Raw genomic sequence first — 17,978 nt, 5'->3', positions numbered from 1 at the left:
GCACCCATGTCTCTGTCAGGACATGGCAGTTACTCTGTACCCAAATGTGGGAGATCCTATCATTGTCCTTATTTTACAGAAAGGAACCCAGGCTCAGGAATCACTGAGGTTCTCAGGGAAAGTGGCCAAGAAGAGGCAAACACTGGACTCCAGAGCCTCCATGTCTGCACGTGGCTGGCTGTCCACTGGGAATACTTATTTACCTTCTTGTAGGTCCCTGTCCCAAGGGACCACCGCCACCTCAGGCCCAGAGGGTGTCACATCAGGCAGGTGAGCTGACAACACCTGCCCTGGGTTCTCTTCCTCCCAGGACCAGGCTGCTGTCTCCACCTCTTCCTCACAGCAGCCTCCAGGGTCATCACGGATGCTGCTTATTGACAGGCTTTTTGGCTGCATGAGGACAGATCCAGGGTGCTTCTCGTTCCTGCTTCACTCTCGCACTTAGCACAGCAGGTGTGCAGCAGACACTTGCTGTATGAAGGAATCAAGCCGCCCTCTGCCTTCTGGGGATGGACAGTGACACTCATGGTGCAGCCTGCTCTCCTCACAGCCCAGCATCTGCACTCACCAGAGCTTCAATGGGACCCATGGGACCAAGAAGGAGCCCACAGCCTTGTCCTCAGCAGGAGAGGCAGTGACCAGAAAACAGAGGCCCCCAGCACCTATGTACCTGAAGCAGAGAAGCCGATCAGAACCAGAGAATGAGTCTACTTGGAATTCACCGCCGCTCTCCTCAGAATAATCTGTGTGAGGAGCTGGGGACACACAGCTAGCACCTTCCGCCGGTCGTGTGGGGTCTTCCTTCAGAGAGGGCACCTCCTGATTCCTGCTCCCTTGCCCTGTTTGTCTCCTGAAGCACCCCCTGCTCCCCACTTTGAAGCACAGCTTGCCAATGTATATTCTTTACCCCATGCCCTGACTCTTGTATCCTTTTTGAGCGAAGCTCTGATAAAAACCAGAAGACATGTCTCCAGATAAATGTTCATATGCACATAAAGTTCTGCACTTTAGTGAGCTCTTCACTTCTGAGGAACATTCTCAGCCCCATCCCCACCATACACCCAGCTTCTTGCTAGACTCTGAAGCTCAAGCAAGGCAGATCCTTAGGAGCTACAGCAAAGTACAAAGGAGGAAGTAGTGACAGTTTGTAAAAATGTTCTAGAGAGCCTAAACTTTCAACTTAGACTGCTGAGTTTTTGAATTTAGCAAATGAAGCAATAGACAGACATGAACTGAGATTTCAGGGACTGAGGAAGGGCCCTACAAAGACATGCCTGTCTACTTTCCCACTGTACGCTCTGACCAAGGCCCAGGGCCACTTGTGGTCTCAGTGGCTCTGCACTGGGCAGGAGGAGAAGAGTACTGATGTGATTTAGAACTGGTACAAACACCGGCAAGAATTGCCTGGTTCTCAAATTGACCATCATAGGCACCAGCTGCGACACCTAGGCAGGCTGACTGCTTTCTCATTTGCAAGAAGATGGCAGTAACATCACTTGTCTCCCTATACCACTGAGAAGGAAAAGGGCCTGTCACATAATTCAAGCTCAACACTGGCGGCTGCTACTTTATTATCCAGGTTGCAAAAGGTCTCGCTGGAATAGAAGAGAGTATGGACAGAGAGACCTTTAGCTGTGGCATCAGAGTAAAAGATGGCCACATCTTCACATGAAGAAACAAATCTTTAGAACAGGGTGGGTGCTCCTAACCCACATCACTGCCCAACACAGACAAAAACAAGGGCAAATGAAAAGTCCGCAACGATCACCACAAAACTGTTTTTACTAACAAAACCAAAGAACCTCAAACACTTTTTGTGGACATCAACTTCTTTCCTTCAGATTTTAAAACGGTATTGTGCATGTACATATTGTCAAGTTTTAAACACATTTTGGAAAACACAGTTATGGACACAAACAATTCCAATAAATGGATAGGAGATGTTCTGAAATCTGATTCTGAACACTTACAACTTCACCAGATGCCCGTGAATCCTCCTCCCTCTGTGGTATGTGCCATTTCCCCTCTGCCTGTAGGAATTGGGAGTTGGGCCTTCATAGACAGCAGCCCATGTAACAGACATGAGAAAGTGAGTCCAAGCAGTCACAGAACTGCGATCTGTCAGTATCTAGTGGATAAGGAGCAAGGTGTCAACCCAGCAGGCTTTAAAACCCTGAAAGTAAAATCTGCTCCATGTGTTCCACAGGTATTTCTCTCTCGTCAGCATGCTGGTCAGAAAGTTGAGCAGGTCATTTTCACATATGCACAGCAGTGAGTGCCCTGGGCTGAAGTGGCATCCCCAGCAGCCTCCCTCTTGCAGGGCAGGGCTGTACCCAGAGCCCAGGGGTTTGATGAGCTCCTTTCCACTCCTGCAGCAAGGAGGTAGCAGGGCCTCCTTAGCAAGCTCTTTGTCATTCTTCAATGACATGGGCGGGAAGGTGGGAACTGTGCTGCTGGACTGCCCTGAAAAGCCATGAGTAGGCAGGAAGTCACTTAAAGCTTAGTCTTGAGGGTTGAGGCACCACTCTAATATGGAAGAAACTAACTGACTTAGAAGCAGGGCTGTCTGCAAGGAGGAGGCTCAAGTGCATCCCTCAGAAACTGAAGGTCACACGTAGGATTCAGCAACACCCAGAAGCTGCACGAGCATGCAGATGACTGGTCTTCTAAATGGACATTCTTTTCTCTTTACAAATGGACTGGAAACCAGGCCGACAGACCCTTACACGCCCCCGTACACAAGGACCGGGCTGTCCCAAGTCCTGTCTTCTGCGATGCATACCTTGCCTTGCACAAGGAGGTTCTTAGAAAGTACTAGGCCACTTCAGTACTGATAATAAAAACCGCTCTAGAAATGGAATTCTTCATGTCAATTCCTAAGGGTGCTACTCCAAGTCAATATCCCTTTAGGAAAATGTCACCCAGAGAAAACTGCAGTTTTCTCGGATAGAACATGAATGTTGGTCCTCATATGTACAAATGCAGACTAGTGCTTTTGATTTTATTCCCCCAAAGTAGACAAAAAATAAGGAATGTATTCATTCCAAATGTATACTTAGGACAATTCTCAACTAGATCTATGTCCTTACAACTAAGTTTATTTCAAACTTTTAGCACCCTATCATCCATTTGCAATCTATCCACTGTTCTTATAAAAAAACATAATAATAACTGACACTATGGTAAAATATAATATGGTATAATATGGTAAAATTGAGATGGGATCTATTATAACAATATATACCTGGGGGTGAGTGTTCAAGAATTATCAATGTTTAGTCACTGCTATTCACCGTGTGGTCAGTAAACGTTACACATGGCATTATGAAGCCCAGGGCTGCCTTGGACCTCTTGTAACTTGAACTTCATGTAAGGGTGGAGAAAAACAGGAGTCCTGATGGAGTCCCGTTGACCTCTCACACTTCAGGAGACATCAAGGCCAGCCCAAAACATGGAGAGGGGTGGCCCTAACCATGCTCTCCCCAAATGTTCCAGCAGATGCTCTCTTCTCTATTATTCCTTCTCAGGGTTTAGAGTGGTCTTTTCTTTATGTTTTTTAGAAAGGTACCTATGGAAAACACCAAGACCTTCTCACTAGAATGCCGCCCTGGATGACCTTCCTAATATATAAGAGATGCATCCTGACAGTTCCTGCCCTCTCCAGAGATGACACCCTTAGGCATTATATACATAGTATATTTAGACAGAAATGTGGCCGCCAATGGAACCCATGCACACCTGGCTCTGTGCACATGTGAACTCACACCTGTAGACAACACCAGGGAACATGCAAACATGAAGAAACTGGATGTGAAGAACTCAATTTCACACACGGAGGGCAACACTGTCACGAATGCTGATGGATGGCTTCTGTCACTCATGCTCTAACTTAGGGTCTCTGCAACAACAAGGGCCTGGGAAGGTATCTGCTTTTCTTCTTTCAGGATTCACAGCTGTGTGTCAGGCACTGGTCAATCTGGAAGCTTTAGGTCCGGTCCAATGGGTATTTTTAGTTGTCTTTTTGCACCTTTTTAATCCCTCTGGGAAGAGCCAAGTTCAAATGCTGGAAACTGTGATGTCTCTGGAACGAGGACATCAGAGAGAAAGTGAATAGCGCCAGCCATGCCTGCAAAGCAAGAGTGGGGGCTTTAGAAATGGCTCTCGGGCGGTGTCTCAAACAGGGACTTTCCATCATCTTATACACCACATTTTCATGTCACAGAGAATGCAAAGTTTTATTTTGAGAAATATTTTTCCTTATAACTTTTTTGAATATTAAAGTGACAACATTCCCCCAAAGATATGACCAATGTTCTACTTCCATTATGTGACTAAAACACACTGCAACACCAGAAATAAAACAGCATCTATACCACAGTTGGCTCAGATATCATCATGATAAAAAATACTACCAATAGCTTTCTTTATACACATAAATCTGACATTACCGATGAAATGGGCCAGGTTGTCAAAAACTGCAAAATACTAAAACTCACTGAATATGAAATAGACAAAATTTGAACATTCCTGCAGGAACTGTTTAAAAGCTGAAATTGTTCCAAGAGCTCTGGAAAAAGATATCTCCAGTTCCAGAAGATTTTACTAGAGAATTTTACCAAACATTTAAATTATATTCATACTAGTTATTTCAGCAATTAATACACAATCTCTTCCAGAAAAACAGAAAATGAGAGGAAGCCACTAAATGTGTTATCTATCAAAACCAGATAAATATGTAAAATCAGAAAACTAGAAACAAGAGCCTCATGAGTGAAGATGAAAAAATCTCTAATGAAATGCCAGCAAATGGTGGGTTATGCAGTATGTAAAAAGAACTACACACTATGACTAGAGTTTATTCTGGAGATGAAATTGGCTTATACTTGAAACAGAATCAATGTAATAGACCATATCAGTAGGCTAAAAGGGGAAAAAGTACATGGTCTTATCAACTGACATAGGGCGCTGGCAGAGTCCAGTACTCACAACTTGGTTAAAAGTGCATTTGTCACTTCTGAAGTTCAGATGGGCAGGTGTGAGATGTGGCTCTGAAGTGATTAAAACCTATCAGCTCACCCATACCAGTTCGTCTCTGCCTTGGATGACTATTCTTATAAAAATTTATAATAGTAACGTATAATATGGTAAAATATAATATAGTATAATATGGTAAAATTGAGATGGGATCTATTGTAATATTATATACCTGGGTGAATGTTCTAGAATTATCAATGTTTAGTCAATGCTATTCACCATGTGGTCATTAAAGGTTACATATGGCATTGTGAAGCCCAGGGCTGCCTTGGACTGATACGTGAGCCAGTACATACACAAGCACACACACTGGGCTTTCTGTAGGACTCTATTACTTTCCTGAATTGTAGTCTGTCTTTTCCACCTGCAGCAGACTGCCAGTCATTGTTTTATGAGTGATCTGTCATTGTATTCCTCTTCAAAACTTTCTTCAACATTTGCTCTTGTTATGGTTTTATGATTGCTAATATTCCTGATTACTAATACTTATAATCAATAATATTAATTTCCTTACATGATTTGTTTTAAACAACTAGCCAGATTGCTGTGAGCCATTGATGTTAGAAGGGTCCTGTTACAGGTAAAACTCAGAGGGGCAAGCTGGTCTCCATCCCTGACCAGCAAGCCTTCCCCACTGTCTGCAAGTCCTCACAGAGGGTCTCAGGAATCAGAGGGACTGACAGGATGGAGAATAGGGATGGTAAAGACATACATTCAGCATCATTTTCAGCACTAATCTGACCTGTTCATGGCCACTCTGGTTTTGAAGTCATTGCTCAAACAAGACCAAAGGCACTGCAGGGAAGCCCAGGGCAAGGAGGGCTGGGAGGGCACCTCTCACTCACCCGAAAGCTGAATGCCTACCTTCAAAGAGGGAATAGGGCCTGTCAGGGATGCGGCACCCATGTGCTCCATAGTCCAGACACCACTCTGCAAACTGACAGGAAAGAAAGTTCTTGTGAGAACAGCACTCCTGCTCAACAACCCTGCAGGGAGCTCCCAGAGTTGAAGCCAGAGGCCCCATGAGCAGCAGTGTCCAGAGCAGGGCTGGGGCTGGGTCGCACAGACCCTCTACCCTGTGGCTGAGCCCCATGACGTGCAGGCTGCTCTTTCACAGCTGCAGGGAAGCCTGAGGTAGAAACGCACACCCAGCCACAGACCATCCTCTAGGACTTGCCTCCTGCCCCTTCCATCTAGATGAAATCCAGGTGGAAGCTGCCTTCAGCCCTGGCTGCCGGCGCCAGCATCTTCTCTGCCATCGGCAGGGACCTCGTAATCTTGGCCCAGCCTGGGCACACTCAGTGTACTCTGGGAAAGGTTGCCTGCCCTGGCTTCTCTGCTTCAGCTCCACTGCCTCACACTGAGGCTCCATCATCTGGAAAATGCCTCGCCTGGCTCTAGGTGCTGGCCTTCCAACTCCTTGGTCCTTTCTTCACTTCTCTCTTCAGTGGGTATTTCTGTATCATTACAATAGACTTCCTTTTTGTTGTTGTTGTTTAAGCTGACATAATATTTTGGTAATTTGTATATTAAGAATCATAGATGTTAAACATAATGAATATAAAATTCAGCACATGTAAAATAAACTCATTTTGCTTCCAAATCTGTTTACTTTTTTAGCTTGTTTGATGCACTATCTACCTGTTTTTTTGGGTCAGGGAAACACTCAGGTGTTTCTTTTTTACATTAAAACAAAATAATTGCACTAAATTTTGTGAGTTCCACATGCAACATATGTCTAAATCTTTTTCCTCACAGGCAATGCCCTGGTATATACCACAAGGTTTCTTGCGTTCATGATCACATGCAATGGGAGAACCCCAAGCCCTGCTGATTATGATCCTTGGTAGGGGGCTTGGTGTGTACTCCTACTTCCAGCAGTCAATGCTGGCCAATTATCAAAGTCACCTGTGTGGGAAGTGGGGCGAGCCCAGGCACGCAGCTCTGTGCAGCAGAGTGGGGTTTGGTCCGCAGTGGACTCTGAGCAGCAACCACCACACATGATGTGCACGTGATCTTGATCGGTTCTCAGCACACCTCCCAGATGGGTAATAGTTTTTCCGATTCTTACAAGTGAGGAAACTGAGCTGACACAGTGTGATTCTAGCCAGGTAGTGTGACTGCAGAACTCATGCAGCTTAAGAGCTATCTGTCCATATTGCCCTGTGCTGCAGACAAGGATAACACAGCCCAGAGAGCCAGGACAAAGCTGTGCACCAGGAGCCATGGCATGGGGAGAGCCAGGCAGAAAGAGCAAAGGAGGATTGTGTCAGTAGGTTTGTATACCATGTCCTCACCTTGCAGGCTCGGTAGAGGTACTTCCTGTCCTGTGTGAGGTGGTAAAGGGACAGGAAAGAGTAGCCGTTCCCAGCAGTGCCATGGCAGACGCCATAGCCTTTCCGGAGCAGACCTCGCTGCCAAATCACATCGCTGCACTCCATGGCCTCTTTTAAGTACTTCTCCTCCTTAAAAACCTGGACAGTGACAACCAAAGCCACGTTGACAATAGGTTAACAGCACAATACTTCCTTCCCACAGCTGGGCTTGATGGTACACATCTGTAGACCCAGCACTATGGGAGGCTGATGTGGGAGACCAGTCTGGTAACTCAGTGACTTGGAGAAACCTTGACTCAAAAAAAGGGGCCGCAGAAATTTCTCATTGTGAAGTTGTGGTTCAATCCCCATTACCACACCAAAAAACAAGTAAACAAAAACTTCTTTCTGGTTAGGAAAACAAAAATGCCACTGGAGTAAAAAAAAAAAAAAATTAAAAATCACTAGCAGCATGATGTATAGCCTCTTACAAGCTCAACCTGTCAGCCTACTTCTCTTGCCCTCCAATTCATAGTTCTGCAGAAGTAATTCTAAAATTTAGCTTTAAAAATTAATATTGAGCCAGGTATGCTGGCGCACAGCTGTAATCCCAGCACTTGTGAAGCTGTGGCAAGAGGATTACCATGAGTTTGAGGCCAGCCTAGTCTACATAGTGAAATCCTGTCTCAAAAAACCAAAAAAGTAAAAAAAATTAATTTTAAAGTAGTACATATTACAAATGCAAAGGGGACCAAGAGATGGGGGTGCGGGGGAGAGAGGAAGGGGATAGAAAAAGAGTTAGGATGTGTTGTATATATGGATCAACTCCCCAGAAGGAATGTGATCATTCCATACAAATGTGGATTGATAAAAATTTAAATTATAAAAATTAAATTAGCCCATGTCCTTGGTAAGAAGCTTCACTACAAACCACTACAGAGTTCCTGCGACACACACTCTGCAGCTCTGATAGGTCCACTCTTGGCGAGGACAACCAAAGTATCAATGTGACAGCACCCCATCCCTGGGGCGAGAACACCATACCCTGGGGCAGCGTGTGGGTTGCCCACCCTACTGGACCCAAGCAAGCAGTTGTGTGATCCCACACAGACTGGCTACATGCCCCGGGGCAGGACTTCATGGCACCCTACAGGAGCACTTCTTGTGGATAGTCGTTAGCCAGGCTCGCTGACAGCCGAGGGTGGGCAAGACCAGATGCTGAGATAACCCAAATGTGGAAGGAGATAAGGATTTAGGTGGTAATAACCAATATCTTTAAGGATGAAAAGACTACACTCACCACCAATGGACAGTGTTATGGCGTCTGTCTAGATGGTCCCCAAAGCCTCACTGATCACAGGTAGAGCCTTTTGGAACTGGGTGGATCCATAGCACACGATACTGGAATTAACTGGGTACTAATTTAGTACACTGAGTGGAATTAGCACAGTTCTGGGTGTGGATAATGGAAGCCCATCCCTGGGTAGGGGTGCCACCAATCAATAGGTTTGCAGCCTGGATAGAAGATAAGGGGAAAAAAAGGAAGGTAGGCTTACCACTAGCTGCCTTCTGGCTTGCCATGTCATGGACTATTTCTCCTCTGTGATGCCTCTCTGCTATGCCACCCTGCCTTGGGACCAGCCAACTGTGGACTGACACCTCTACAAACTGTGAGCCAAAATAAACCTTTCCTCTTTTAATTTGTGTCAGGTGTTTTGTCTCAGCAGTGACAAAAGTAACTAAGACAAACAACTAGGAACATTCACAGGAGAAAGGCACTACTAAAAAAGAAATAGATATTACAGACTTAGAAAAACATCCTTAAGTAAGATAAAATCACTGGGTAGGCTTATAGCAGCTCAGACACAACAAAAGCAATATGAAACTAGATAAACGGAAATTATCCCACATGAATTACAGAGAAGAAAAATAAACTTGAAAATAACCTCCACCCCCCACCTATGAAAAAAATAATGGCCAAACATAAATGTACACACAGATGCACGTGCACACGCACACACACACACACACACACACACACACACAATCATAGGTAAGATGCCAGTATGATGAATGACTAATTTCTCACCAGAAGAAATGGAGGCCTAAAGACAATGGAACACTAGCTCTGAAGTACTGAAAGGAAAAAAAGAACTGTCAAACTAGAATTTTACAACCAGCAAAAACTCTTTTAAAAATGAAGGTGAGGGCCGGGGATTTAGCTCAGTGGTTCCTCCACCTGCTTTGCAAGCACAAGGGCCCAATTTCGATCCCTGGTACCAAAAAAAAAAGAAGGTGAAATAAAGACAAATACAAGATTATTAAAAATCAATTTGTTGCCAAAATCAATAATTTAACAACTGCTTTGCAAACCTATATGCCAATAAATTGGAGAATTCAGAAGAAATGGATAGATTGCTAGATATGTATGAATTACCACAACTGAACCAAGATTTAAAAACCATGAATAATCCAGGAAGAGGCAATGAAACTGGAGCATTAATAAAAGACCTACCAACTAAGAGAAGCCCACGTCCAGATGGATTCAATGCAGAATTCTACAAGAACCTCAGGAAGATAACACCAATACTGCTCAAGCTCTTTAATGAAATTGAAAAGGAAGGATGACTCCTAAAGTCCTTCCTGGAAGCTAGTATCAACCTGATTCCAAAACCAAAGATCCATCAAACAAAGGAACTACAGGGCAATCTCTTTAGTGAACATAGGTGCAAAAACCCTCAAGGTGACACTGGCAAACAGAATGCAACAAATCATCGAAAAGGTCATACATAAACATAAGCAACTACAGAAAGGAAAATAAATTTTGTGAATCTGTACTCAAATTAGTTTAATTTATGAAGTATATTAATATTTCTCAAATACTTGAAACCTTTATGCCTTTGTAATCATACTTGAAGAATTTTTGATTTTATATACAAGACAATAAACTGCTAAAGCTTGTTACACAAACATTCTAAACATTTCCTAATCAATTTTAAGATACAGTTCTTATGAAATGGATAGTCTTACTTTAAATAACTATAACTCGAGAGAAAACAGTCTAGAGCTATGTTTGTCTCTCTGGCCCCTGGCCCCTGCCTGGGTCATACATAAATCCAGCCCTTCCACTCACCCACTGGACACAGGCACAGAAGTTCCAGTTCGTGGGGTGTGCACCCCCAGGAGGAAGGTGTTGTCTAGACTTATTTCCTGTACTTCACACTGTAATGACATGTTTTACCTCTCACTGGCCAACTAGATTATTTACTTTTGCATATTACCATTGATGCCTTTCTACCCCCAGAAGATTCTGATAATCTTTCCCTTCCTCATGTTCAACAGTCTTAATGTAGAGGACAGAATCAGGTTTGAATCACTAAGTATGGGACCTTAACAGCTTTGGCTCTTACTTTCCAAACAGGAGAAATTTCTGTTTTGGAATCAATGAGGGAGGGGAGGTGTTCAAATAGGGTCCAGGCAGTGCCCTGCAGGAAAAGCCAGTCCTCAGCAGAACATGGAAATGCCTGCCACCACGTGACCCTCAGTGGTGGAAACAGCAGCAACCGTAAGCAAGGCTAGCGGAAGTGGGTGCCCATGATGCAGGTCCCCACCAGACGTGTTGGAGCACAGCAGCACCCATCCTCAAAGGCAGATGTCTTTAAGGGGAAAGGGGAAAAGAGCTCCACAAACAAAAGCTTTCCATTCATGATTCTTGCATCTGTGTTGAACATGAAAAGGTTCTTGTTTTTATGGCAATATTATGCACACACCCTACTGTGGGACATGTATATTATAGGCATCTCTATGTCACTGAAGTTACAAGTGCTCCAAAATACTAAAAACAGGACAGGCAACCATTTGAACAGAATTATGGTTTAATTTAAAAAGCAGGGTAATGTGATGAGGATAAATCATTATGTTCTCTGACTCTGAAATGTTATATTTCATTGTGCTATGCTCTCAACAAATATCATCTTGAGTCATTTCTGAACATTCCTGTCTTACACTATTTCAACATTTTTTGTGTTATTATTGAAGAACTAAAATACTCTGAAAAATTAGTGTATATCATAAAAGTTCATTTCCCAGTTTTTTTGAAATAATTTATTATTTATCAAACAATTTTGAAATAATTTATCAGAGTCAATCATAAAGGGAAAATAAAATTGATGCAGGTACAAATTGATATTTTCTTGTGGACATATGAATTTTGCTTTATTAATTCCATCTATTTCTCTGAAGCATAGAATTACCAAACTACTGTGTTGAACAGAGCAATCATGGTGGTTATAGTTGTGTACTTTTATTGATATGTTATATCCTGACGTCAACTATTACAAATAAAGATGTATTAAATGGAAAATAAATGAAAAATGAAGCACTGCTTGTTTTCAACTTACATGATAAATCTTAGTGCAGAAATGAACAGCACTCTTTTTTTTTGTTTGTTTTGTTTTGTTTTTTTTTTTGAGACAGGTCTCACTGTGTAGTTGAGAATGACCTGGAACTCACTATGTAGCCCAGGCTGGTTTCCAACTCACAGCAATCCTCCTGCCTCAGCCTCCTGACTGCTGGGATTACAGGCATGCGCCACCACGCCCGGCCGAACAGCACTCTTAATATCATACCCAATGTCTTAAGCTTAATAGAATTAACCACTGAAGGTACTGTTTACTTTTCCATAGCGTCCCAGGTGTACAAAAATTTAAGTACCATCCTTATTTCTTAGAAGTAATTTTATAACTATTTTGAACTCAAATTTAAAAGCTCTTGAATGATTATAAGTATATCCAGCAATAATGGCTTATGTAGGAGTATAAAATGATATGAAGCCAACACAATACAAATTTGTATTACTGTCACCTTGTATTACTGCAGTTGTAATACTGTCACCTGCCTCACTGAGAACTCCCATCACAAGGAAAGGCATTACTGCCCATCATTTTACACATTTACCAGCAGAGAAATAAACAGACTTTCTATTTATTTTATACAAACATTCATTTCAGAATGTTTTTAATGGGCAACCAAATAGGCTTCCCAAAATCAACCTGGCAGTGTGGTGGTGAAACTGGACCCCTGCACCCTGGTGCTTGTGCCCTGCAGGCCTGCATGGCACATGGTCACAGTGAGTGGGCACTGACCTTGTAGGCCTGCATGAGCATGTGGATGACTCCAGGGGCGCCGTGGCACCAGTGTACCAAGCGATCTGTTTCATTGCTCAATGAGGATGGATAATTCCCAGATCGGAATTTTTTGTGGCGCACATAATCGATACTAGGCTTCACCATTTCTGTCAAGGTTTCTTGGTCCACTTTTGCTGCTGGCTTTAAAAACAAAAACAAAAACAAAACAATTTAATTTTTTTGAAGTTTCTTTTTAAGAAAACTCACTGTATCAAGGCTAATAAAACATCAATTATCTGAAATATGGAGGGACATATAAAATTAGGATTAAGTCAATTATCTGGTTTTTTAAGACTTAGGTAGGCCACCTTTTGTTTCAACAAAGTTTGAAATCTTTTGAAAATATATATGAGTGCTATAATGTATCAAACATATTTTACTTCCTTTGATGAATCAGGATCAACAACTTGAAGTAGAATCCTATGGAGTAGGGAAAGAGACTGGATTGAGTCTGTAGAGAACCCCGGACTAGGAAGAAATGTATTTCATTGTTCTGCTTTGTTAAATACTGGTCCTTGATTTCCTTCACGTGGCTCTTACCTCCTAAGAAGCCAAGTATTGCCCTCCTCCAAGGTCTATTTACTGACTTGGCCACCAGGCAAACTATTCAACTCCCTTTTCCTGCTAGGGTAATCACATTGTCCAACTCCTGAGGCTGTAGTGAGGAGCAACTACAGGAAATACACTCCATCCCTTCATCCCATGACTGCCATGAAGCAATGGCTAGTGCTTGCTGAAAGTGCTCATTGAATGCTACTGCACACTTACTATCGAGTCTGTGAAAGACATCACCAGAGACTGAGGCTAGGAGCACACTTGGAAAATATTCACTAATTCTGAGGCACTGCTTTCTAAAATGACTGAAAACACTCAAAGGTTCTCAGGAGATACAGATTTGCATGCAAAACTTGATGGCAACGATCAATGGCATGATGAGGTAAACCACAGAGCTCAGTGTAACACATCAGCAAGCCATGCAAATTCGCAGCACGATGACACCGGGTGGAGAGCTAGACTTGGCCAATGTGTTCATTTTCATTTGGTTCTCATGGAAATTTCTGCAGGTGACATAAATTACATTTTTAAGTGTGAAGCAAATGTCACTTTAAAATTGTTATTATGCTATTAAGACAAAGGAAATACTAATGACACTTTCTCCTATAAAATAAAATTAATTTAACAAAAAGCTAACCTTACTAAGTATGAAAAAAGGGGTAATATAAGGGACACCAGCCTAAACTTCACTGACATAAAACAACTTTAATATTTTCAAAAAGTATTTACATATAAGAAAAATTTTAGGGGTTTCCTGACCATACTTACCGAATGTACTAGTTTTTTTTAAAACTATACATCAAGAAGAGTATTTCCAAAAAGCGAATGGCATTTTAAAACATTAGTTTTATACAGACAATAGATGAAAACCGTTTTAAGAATCAAAAATCAAAATATGCTTAGGAAGCTTATTGCAAAGAACAACTGCCACTGCTCCCTCCTCTGCTGCTCAGTGGCTTCTTCGCATCCCTCACTGTCCCTGGATAACGCAGCCTCATTCTGTCCTGACTGACTACTGCAGGCTTCACCTATGGCCTGCTGGGGGCAGCAGAGGGGGTGCTCCCTCTTCCACCCATCCCATAAGAGTTTTAGTCCAGTCACCATTTTTGGTTGTATCTATCCATACTCAGTGTGTTCTTTACAGACTAAACTGTAAATGATGCTTGCTGCTGATGTGGGATAGAGTGAATTATGGATGTACATTCTTTAATGACTTCTAGTTCTCTTTATAGTGATATTCTCTCATTTTTATTTGCTTTGTTTTCTAAGAACTGCCATCTAAGCTTTTTTGCACCCATCAAAAGCTCTGTAAAGACTTTCAATAGGATTTTCTGTAAAGTCAAGTGATATTTTCTCATATACATAATGTCTCCATTCTCTTCCTTCAGTCTTAACTGGTTGCTTTCTAGGTCTCATGTAACTTGCTGCCCTGGAACTTCTACCTGCCAATTCTCGGAGATTCTAGTCCTGCTCCTCTGTCCTGGGGTCTCTTGCCTGGATCTCACATCCCCCTCTTTCTTGGTAAACTCTGTTCTTTGGATAGATAGCACATTCCAGTAACTTCCAAAGAGAGGTAGCAGGAGAATTAAGTTTTTTGAAATTGGCTGTTTAAAATTGTCTTTGTTCTGCCCTATATTTAATTGATAATGGTCTTGGTAGAATTCAATGAAGAAAATCATTTTTACTCAGAATTTGGAAGTCACTTCCATTTGCCTTTCAGCTTCAGTGAAACTGCTGCAAAGTTTGACGCCACCCTGATGTCCAGCCTTGGTATATAACCCAATTTTCCTCTCTGAAATTTTAAGCATGTCTCTTTATCTTACATTTTCACAATGGCAGGCATGGTGTAGAATTTTTCCATTCACTGTACAGCAACTTGGTATATTTTTTTTCAATGTGGTGACTCATATCCTTAGTTTTAGAACATATTCTTTTTTATTATTTATTTATTTATTTATTTTTATGGTACCAGGGATCAAACTCAGGATCTTGTGGCTCGTGAGGCAGGCAGTGAGGCCACTGAGCTAAATCCCCAGCCCTAGAACATATTCTTTTACTGCACTTAATAAAATTCCTCCCTAACACTTTATGTCCTCCCTTATTTGATGTCTAATGGACACTAGACTTCTTGAATGAACTGTCTTATTTTCTTGTTATTGTCTCCCCTACTGTTTCTAATTTTTAACATGTTTGATTTCTAAACATTAAAAAAAAAAAAATTCAGCTCAGCTTGGTGGAAAATGTAATCCCAGCACTCTGGGAGGCAGAGGCAGAAGGATGAAACTTTAAGCCCAGTCTGGGCAATATAGCAACTTAGTGAAAGAGACTTTGTCTCAAAATCTAAAAAATACAAATAAAAAGGGCTGAGGATGTAGATCAGTGTGTAGGCCCCAGATTCAATCCTCAGAATCACAGGAAGAAAAATCACTCTATTTTTAATTCTCAAGAGCTCTTTTTTGTTCCTAAAATGTTTCTTGCTCCTTGGGTACAACAGCTTTTCTTATTTGCCAAAGGATATTAATTACTAATGATGGTTTCTTTGACACTGTCTTTTTCTTCCTAGATTATCTCTGTTTTCTCTGAGTTTCTTTTATCCACATTTAGGTCTCCAATCTTTCAAGCTGGTGGCTTTCCTCAGGTGTCTGGTAATTGTGTGGTTGCTGGTTTATATTTTTGCATAAGGTAGTAGACAGCAAGCAGGATATACTTGGTGCATAGGAAAGATAAGTTCAATGGTAGAAATCACTTTAGAGGCCTGGACAACGTATTAGTCAGGGTTCTATAGAGAAATAGGACCAATAGGGTGTGTGTGTATACAGAAATAGGGTTGTTTTAAGGAATTATTGGTCCATGCATCTATAGACTTGAGGAGTCCACAACCTGACTAGGATAGCAATAAAGACTCAGGGAGACATGCAGTAGTGGTGAGTTTATGGTAGATGACGCTTTGAACTCCTTAGTTCTAAGGCTCTACAGAAGAAGCTGGCTTGTTTCTTGCTGGCAGCCTCCTCTTCAGTCACTTGTGGATGATCTTCTGTCATACTAGACCATCCGTGTTGAGCAAGAAGCAGAGAGAGAAGGGAGAAGAGGGAAGGAGATATACCTTTGAGGAAACACCCTCAGTGACCTGCCTCCTCTGACCACATCCCACCTCGGAACAGCAAGGCAACTGTAGCTCCCCCATGATTCAGTCACTTCCCAAAACCTCTATCTATTAGTACATGAGGCTTTTGGGGTTCTAGCATTCTCAATCTAAATAATAACACCACCCTCCACCTACTTTGGGTTTTACATATACATATAGGGACTCAATATATTTTCTGGTTTTATCAAAGAATTCCGGCTTCTGTTCTCTCTTTTTCTGTTGTTTTGAAAGTATTTTCAAGAGAAGAACGATCTTTGTTCTGACATTGGAAAATAAAGTTCAGTTTAAATGACATTTTAAAAGTTTCAGCATATACTGTTCTCATGCCTTCCAGATGAGAGCACATAGTGGACACTACTGCCTCACAACTACTTGACCACACAAGGGTATGTATACAGGACTTGGGGTGAGGAAGGAAAGTATATGCCAACTTCTAAGTCAGCTCCACCACACTGCTTCACCTTCTATAAAACTCCTGTGGGGCTGGTGATTTAGCTCAGTGGTGCCACCACCTGCCTCAGAACCACAAGGTCGAGTTTGATCCCTGGTACCAAAACAAAACAAAAACAAAAATCAAAAACAAAACTCCTATGAATTTCTAAGTAAAATACTTGGGCAACAGTGTCCCACATCCTAATGCATACACAAAATCTACAACTTTAGGATAACAACATCATTTTAAAATAAGATGGAATTTTAGTTACTTTGGAAGTCTATACATGTATTATTAAAATTTTTCTCAATCAAAATATATGCATGCTTTACTTTCTACAATAACAAAGATAATTAATTACCAAAAAAGGAGGTTTGTGTCCTGTTAGGTATAAATGTCCTACTTTCTTCTAGGTAGCAGCTGCATAATGTAGTAGATTTAAAACTTTGAAGTAAAAATTTTTAAAAAAGAATATTTGGGCTTGTCAGTCAAAGACATCTAAATTCTCATCTTGCACTTTTGCCTTACTGGAGTTTACTTGCATCAGCAGGACAATGACAGAAGAAAAGTGTGGGTGGTGAGCAACAAATCTGGTACAAAACTACAAACAGAATGCACTTTTAGGAATTCACTGCTTCCAGTTACAAAGCAGAGTTTAAGCACCTGCAGTTCAAAGGAGGAGGCGTCTCCTTTCTGCCTGCTTGCTTTGTACTAAGCATTTCATTCCACACTCAAATTGGACATAATTATATTGTAACAGAGTTGCTGTATTAGTACTGCAGAGTGTTGCTACCTGCATTAGCATGTAGTAGATTCCAGCCATGCCGTGGGCCGCTCCAACATACTGCTTCCTGTGCCACTGATACAACAAGGGACAGCGCTCGGCTTTTCTTTCTTCCCTTGACAAAGTCTTGCCCGATTCAATAATAGAATTGACTACCTGTAGAGATATTGAGACACTATAAATTAAAAAAAAAAACAACAAAAACCTGCAAGCATTCTATTCTGGTAGAACTAACATTAATAAGGTATATGTGTGGAGAGACGGAGGGAGCAGTCGGGGGGGAGAGATTACTTAGTCTAAAAAAATCTTTCAATAGGAGCTAAGACAGTTTTATTTATTTTATAAATTAATAAGTACAGGCAGAAAGGCATGGGAAGAATGTCAGAATAGGCAAAGATGTTAAGAAGTCTAACCAAGGAATCAAAAAAGTTCATTGTAAGAACTTACTGAACTTAAGAAAAACTTCCCAATTAAAAATGGTTCCAGACATTTTCATTGTTTTGTAGCTGCAATGTTTCCCCCAAAA

At 41.7% G+C, this 17,978-nt stretch overlaps 1 protein-coding gene across 1 annotated transcript in view; it reads right to left on the bottom strand.

Moving 5' to 3' along the window:
• Nucleotides 1-2,131: 2,131 nt before the first annotated feature.
• The window catches only part of Lancl2 (LanC like 2), a 30,025-nt gene continuing 14,178 nt past the window's right edge, over nt 2,132-17,978 (bottom strand). Inside the window, exons 6-10 of the mRNA XM_033765284.1 lie at nt 17,462-17,608; nt 12,494-12,676; nt 7,332-7,508; nt 5,899-5,971; nt 2,132-4,126 (exon numbers count right to left, since the gene is read on the bottom strand). Coding sequence (XP_033621175.1) covers nt 4,032-4,126; nt 5,899-5,971; nt 7,332-7,508; nt 12,494-12,676; nt 17,462-17,608 — 675 coding nt within the window. The 3' untranslated portion in view covers nt 2,132-4,031. The remainder of the gene's footprint in view (nt 4,127-5,898; nt 5,972-7,331; nt 7,509-12,493; nt 12,677-17,461; nt 17,609-17,978) is intronic.

Source organism: Fukomys damarensis, unplaced genomic scaffold, assembly GCF_012274545.1.
Source record: "Fukomys damarensis isolate Sample0158 unplaced genomic scaffold, DMR_v1.0_HiC HiC_scaffold_17, whole genome shotgun sequence".
NCBI classification, from domain to species: domain Eukaryota; kingdom Metazoa; phylum Chordata; class Mammalia; order Rodentia; family Bathyergidae; genus Fukomys; species Fukomys damarensis.
The sequence above is the reverse complement of the archived record's forward strand: the minus strand, read 5'-3'. Positions and strand labels throughout refer to the sequence as shown.